The following is a 6,866-nucleotide window of genomic DNA, read 5'->3' as shown; positions in this document are numbered from 1 at the left end:
TGTTAAACAGTAATAAAACCTGTTATTTATGTTCTTCCATTTTATCATACACAGGAGGTTCATAGTGACAGGCATTTAGCACTCCAGTTCCTGGACGAAGCAACAGGGGCAGAAAGTGCTTGGGAACTCCATGTCACCACCCCAGTTGCAGCTTGTCATATTATACAAGCCATACGCACCCCTTGGACTCATCTCTTCAGTGTGGACCTTGAGGTGAAATATTATAATTCTAATAAAGCAGAGAGTCTCAGGGTAGTCTAAGTCCTTTTCAGGTTTTATTGCTCATGCTTCACTTAAAATTGTGGGAAGGATAGTATTTAAACTTCAGATTATACTCAAATTTTCATTGTTTCAGAAATGATTTTGGCAATCATCTTAGGTCCTTTGAATGTCTACTGACCCTTAACCTAATGCATGTGATTATAACAAAGTTCTGATGTTCATAATATTTGCCTTTTGTTATTACAGGAAATTTCTTTTTGAGCAAAAATTCATAGATGCTAAGTATGGTATTTTTTTGTTTTTATCCTTTAGTATGTTAAGGCTGAAATTAAAATTATGTATTTACAAGCAATTTTGAGAATTTGGATAATTTCACATTCAATGAACATTGGAAAATAATAAATTGAATAATATGGAATATTATATGTAAACTTTATACCTTATGCATTTAATATGCAATCTGGCACTGCAAAGCAATACATAACTTTAAACACCTTTTTTCTTGTTTTCTTGCTTTTTATTTTCCCCTCTCTCCTTTGTGGTTATGTAGACATACAGATGATAGTGTGTACTGTTTTCTGTTTTCTGAGGACAGTATTAACATCGTGTGTGTGTTTATAATGCAATTGGATAAGGGAAGAGATCATTATTTTTTTGATAAGCTCTTTTTTCCCCCATTTTAACATAACAGTTTAACTCTCATTTTGTAGTAAACTGTAGATATTCTGTGATACTTGTCAACCTTTGCAATATATGGTTTGAGAGCCTTGACTTTTTGTTTGTTAATAATTAAACCAGGGAATCATACTGAAGGGAGACCCTATTTATCTAAGTAAACCACTGTAAGATTTAATATAATAGTGCTCAGGAAAGATGTGGTCTTTGCCAGGCTCATTTGATAGAAAAGTTTAGTTATCTTCATGATTTCTTCATGAGTTAACTTGTTTATTTCATTTGATTAGAAAGTAAGTTCCACTGAGCATAGAGAGTACTTCAGGACAGTAGCAGAATATAGTATCACTTAGTTTACTTTGTGTATACATTTTTTTGAAGATATATAGTAGATATGTTTTATGATGGGCTGCTGTATACTTCATTAAGAATTCAAAGGCCCCATGTTACACCTCTTCCAGTAATGAGAAATTTTTGCTTTATGCACGATTATTGAGATGTATTTTGCAGACCAAGATTAGGTTTTGTACTAAGAGTTCTTGGAAAATAGTTGGTGGTAATGGAGTTGCTTTATCTAATCATGAAACAGGTTTCATCCTTATTTGTGAAATTTGTGACTCCTGGTAAAATGGATGAATAGAATAGTTTTTTAAAAATTTTAGACTACATTTTTAACTTCATTCTTAATGGCCAAAACTTGTATAGGAATATTGTTGTCTTTCCTCTCCTTGTTGCCAGTCGGGTTGTACACCTTCTGATGTCCTGCACTGCTATTTTGTGGTCAATATGAGATAGATTTATATCTTTAAGTTTGGGAAACTGTGTCCCTTTTGACTCCAACTTTACACAACTCAACATAGATTCTTCTGTCATTCTATATCTTGAACATTTGCACATATTTATGAAAATGTACATCAACAGCAATCTCAGTTTGTTTCGTTCCTATTTCTATGTTCTCATCTTTGTGTTAATGCTTATTGGTAAATCAAATTCAGTCTGTAGGTATATACATATGGGAGCACTCAGTAACACTGCACACAAAGTTTTAATGGCTTTTTCATCATATAACATTTACTGAACAAAATATTTCTCAGAAAAATGTTGTTAGTCTTTTTTTTTTTTACATTGACTTGCTTATTTTCATATGTCAATAAATGCCTACTATAGGATAGTTGCTATGTGTTCTTGATACCTTTTATGAAGTAGTTTCGTTGCTTTCAGTAATTAAATAGAAACTGTGAAAGGAATGTTACAATAACTGTACTTGAAAGAGAGTGGGCTGGGAAATAAGACTTTAGTAGTAGCTAAAGTTTAGCTTGTAATATTTGAAAGATTAATTGAGGAGTGTGAGATTTGTTAAGTTTCCAGAGCATTTAAATTATGTCTGTTGAAGGAAGAGTGCCTAGAAAGTTAAAACCTTCCATATTTTATATAAAAAAGAAATAGCCAAAAGCAATAGTTATTGCTCATGTACAATATTCTGTATTCTGTTGTAGCAGTTAGGTAGCTGTGGATATATGTTTTTTAATTTAAATAATTAACTGTCAGATATATTGTCTTGTATATTGGAAGTATGACCATATTTCCTTTTTTTATTTGATTTTACAAAATACAATAATATGTATTTGATGAAGTAGATATATTACAGTGCCCTATAATTTTAAGTACAAAATGAAGAACTGTATGAAAAATTTTTGAGTTCTGAATTTGAAGATGTATGATGATATTTTTGAAGTATATGTTATAGTATATCTGAATTCCTTGTAAAGTGATTATGATGCTTATAGTTTAATTGTACTCAGGATAGTTTATGGATATATATACAGCATCTCACACCTTGACTTATTTCGCAACTCCCAGCTGTCACTTTGGTTTTATTTTTTAAGGTTGAATGTCATCTGATGACATTAGCTGGTATTTTATATACTATACACATATGTTTGTGAGCATATACTACCTGCAGTATATGGTTTATTATATATTTTATATGTGTGCATACAGTATGTAAGCATGTAAATAGACAAGTGTATACATGTTTCTTATAAGTTGACCTGGGCTTTATTTTTTCTTTACATTTATACTTGAGACATAATAAGAGTTTGCACAATGCAATGTAAATGCTTTCTAAAGTTTGGCATATATAACTTCACTGCCAGGAATTGTGTTTCTATTTACTAATTTAATTTTCTTAATGTAAACTAGTCCAGTGCCTCCGTCTGATGATATTGTATTCTCTTTTTACAAATGTGATGTAATCTAAGTATTGAGCATTACTGAGTGCCTTACTCTATAAGAAAAGATATAAGAATTTTTGTATGAACCTAGTATTGACAAGTATATTTTGTTCCATAATTCTGTGTGTCATTGATCCTACAAAGCCAAAATTTTGTGCCGGATTACATTGCCAGATTGCCAAAATTACATAGTACCTGATTAGTGGATGCATATAACCAGCAGTTGGTACTGGACTAGCAAAGCCTAGGTAGGTTTTATTAGTAGTTTGTAGTTAATATTGGTTTGAGTTTTGTATACATAAAACATGCTCTAAGTTCAAGTGATGTTATTTCATGCATCAGCATATGGAATCCTCACATTTCTTTTGTTATTGAATAGTTACCATTTTATTGCTGATTCCAGGACTTCATCGGAGTGTATCGCACAAGGGAAGGAGATGTTCTCAGTATGACACGTACGTCACTTGATGAAGGTACTCCTCAGGAGAAGAAAGACAGCCAGTCATGGTGTCAGGTTTCTGCTGTTTATGGAAAGCTTAAATTTGATCCTAAGTATCCTATACTTGGTTATAGTGATGATTCTGTGCCAACTACACCAAAGAAAGGCTCCCAAGAGGAGCTTGTGTGTGGAGAAAAAATTAAAACAGAACTGAATTATGAAAGTGTTGACGCTGCTGTTTACAGTGAAGAGCAGAACACCAGTATTGTTTGTAAGACACTGGAAATAAAAAGTGATGATTCAAATGATGATGTGCTAGATAACACCCCAAATGAGAGAAGTGGCCATTGTCCCCCTGTGTTTCAAGAAGAGGAGGGAAAGACAAGTATAACTTTTGGATGTGACTAGGAAATTTTGAATGTTAGCTACAATCAGACAAGGCTGTGAATGTTGCTAAATCTATATTAGGAAATGTGAATTCTATAACAATGTAAATTTATTTTTCTAATCTTGTTATTTTGTCCTCAGAGGTAGAGTATTGAATATGAATGAATTAATATCCTTAAAGCAATCGAGGAATGTTGAAATAATGGATTAAAGCCAGTCATTGCTGTTTGAAAATTGTGCCATTTAAGGGAGAGTATAATGTATTTTTACTGGTATATATAGTGGTAAAAAATGTTCACACCACCTGGAAAGTGTGTTCATGATAAACATAATCATCATATTTTTAGCATTGGACAACAGGCAGTACATTATGTGGATATCCTATTTACTCCAATCTCATGTACTTTCTTAAGATGTAGCAACTCAATACTATAAAGCAGCTGTGCATGGACTATCTTAAAAACAAACACTGAGACTTCATAATCTGGTGTTCAGAGCTTTACAACTTCCTTAGAATATTTTTAATTCTAATCTAGGCTATTGGTGTCTAGGTCTTGATTTTTGTTCCAACATGGAAGTCTGTTCCATTATTTGTTTTTCTTCTAACTTTCCTCCCCTTTAGCTTGAAGCTCTGATGAAATTACAAGCTGAAGAATGATTGGTGTGGGGAGCTTAGAATCTTAAATCCTCCTCAGTAATAATTATCTGTAAGGGTTTTTTTGAGTATGGTGTCAGATGTGCTTTAGTTTTGATTACAAGTTGTTTCATGCATTCCATTTGGTCATGTGGGTAATTTGGTTCCTGTAGGAGTTGATGTTGGTATTTAATTTTAGTCTTAATAGTTTTATTGCTCAATGACAGGCAGCTTTTTTAAAATTTAATTTTGTTCAATATCAATTGCCCGAAAATTAATGTGTCCACTAGTGATCTGCTCTGAGTCTTTTAAGGTTTATCTAAGAAACAAGACAAACCAGAGGAAGTTAGAAATGTTTAAAGGAGGAATAGTGAATAGGGAAGGAGCAGACTGAAAAGCGCTATAAGAAAACGAATAATAAATAGACTTGAAATGACTAGAAAGAGGTAAAGGAAGGATTCCAGTTGGGAAAGAGGATGCAGTGGATAAGTTATTGGGGTTAAATGTATACCCGTCATCTATGCGACCATCCTGTTGTCTATGCAGTCATCTGGTCGCATAACCGGCTTCCAGCTTCTATCAAGTGATGTAAATTTCAGCGTGCTGAGGGGACTGTATTTGATCAGAGGGTAATTAATTTTGTGTTTCAAGTTTGACACTTGTATAAAGCAAACCCTTTTAGAGCTCAAGATCCATAACATTAGAGGTGGGGCATAAAAAGAGGTTTTTATTTCTTCTTCAGTCATGTCCTTGTTATTCTATCTATTTATTTTATCTTCTAGTCAGATGTGTGTTGTGTTGCATGCTTAGGGAAGTTGTGAGACCAGAGTAAATTGTTTTTGTTAAAAATATTTAGGTAATAAAGTCATTAAAAGAGTTTTGGATCCAGTGCTATTGTAATTATATTTGAAGTGGATAGTTTTATAATTACTGCCATGTACATTTTGGGGGGAGAGAAGTTTGTAAATTAGATGTTACGTTTTAACTTAGCTTTTGTACTCGCCCTAATTTTAAAATTTTGACAGTGGTTCCATTATTATAGTTGACTGTTTTATATTAGTACCTTGAAAAGTGCTTCCTTCTGTTTTCTGTATAGTATATTTAGTATAGTATAACTATTAATGGTGCAGATTATTTTATATATTGGTGTGAGGTGTAACAGCAATTTCTGTAAGAGGCAGCTCTTTATTTTTGTTTTTTTATGCTATATCTATCCTCAGGGTAACAGAAACACTAAGGTTGAATACTCATCAGGTTTTATATTTTATTTTACTGGTTTTATATCTACAACTGCAGTAGACTAACACAAATTTCAGACAAGATTGAATGATAGTTCTTTGACAGTAATAAACAAATCTCAAATCTGATTTGTAAATGTAAATTTCTGTCAGGCTGTTGTATGACAACAATTACTAAAGAAAATAGAAATGTCAGCATACCTTATCTCTTATTAGAATTCCCAAATACACAATTTGGCATTACATGAGCTTCTACTGAAAAAAGCTTGGGTGGATTTGTCCAGAACTGTGTGCTTTGTGTTCTTTGTCTCATTTCATAAAAAGTGTACAAATAACATTTCCTTTGTTTCATTACAACCCCATCAGTCATAAATAGCCATCATTTGCTGTCCCAATTGTTCACAAACTTTGGATAGTCTTCTGTATACTAGACAGAAGATGAACAATGGTTCAAGTATCTAAGGTCCATAAGTAAGGACCAACCAACTTCTTCACTGTTCATGAGTATGCAGCATTGTTAATAGCTTTGTACATAATTTACAGCATTTGGTCAGATTACATAGCTCCCTTTGTTAGTCCATATTTATAACATGAATGAGATCAATAACCTCTGAAAGAAAAAAGACAAACTCCTGGTTCTCTCCCTCCTCTGGTTCCAGCAAAGAAGACCAATCACAAGAAGAAGAAGGCTTTGAAGGATCCTCATCCTTCCCCACTGGTACTTAAGAGGCTTCCCTAGGAAGCCTGGCATCATGCCTCCCACTGGTTGGAGTGGGGTCCTGAACTAATGAAGATCCTGAAACAGAGGGCTCCTGAACACGGTCAAAGGAAGAAACATGTATATGGTCTGTCGCAGAAGACAATGCCACAAAGTTTAGAATTCTCCGGTGAGTCGAGGGCAAGGAGGAGGAGAAGAAAATGAAGAAGCAGAAGGAGAAGGAGCAGAGTAATTAATTCCTCTATGTCATCTCTTGTTAGAAGGAGGTGAGGAAGAATCACTCCTTCTAAGATGTTTCTTGCCAGAGAGAGCAGAATACCTT

At 33.5% G+C, this 6,866-nt stretch overlaps 1 protein-coding gene across 1 annotated transcript in view; it reads left to right on the top strand.

Moving 5' to 3' along the window:
• LOC135200804 (serine/threonine-protein kinase 11-interacting protein-like) overlaps nt 1-6,026 on the top strand; it is a 249,900-nt gene extending 243,874 nt beyond the window's left edge. Inside the window, 2 exon segments of the mRNA XM_064229462.1 lie at nt 55-213; nt 3,532-6,026. Coding sequence (XP_064085532.1) covers nt 55-213; nt 3,532-3,975 — 603 coding nt within the window. The 3' untranslated portion in view covers nt 3,976-6,026.
• Nucleotides 6,027-6,866: the final 840 nt, after the last annotated feature.

Source organism: Macrobrachium nipponense, chromosome 27, assembly GCF_015104395.2.
Source record: "Macrobrachium nipponense isolate FS-2020 chromosome 27, ASM1510439v2, whole genome shotgun sequence".
NCBI classification, from domain to species: Eukaryota; Metazoa; Arthropoda; class Malacostraca; order Decapoda; family Palaemonidae; genus Macrobrachium; species Macrobrachium nipponense.
This window is presented reverse-complemented; position numbering and strand designations above follow the sequence as displayed.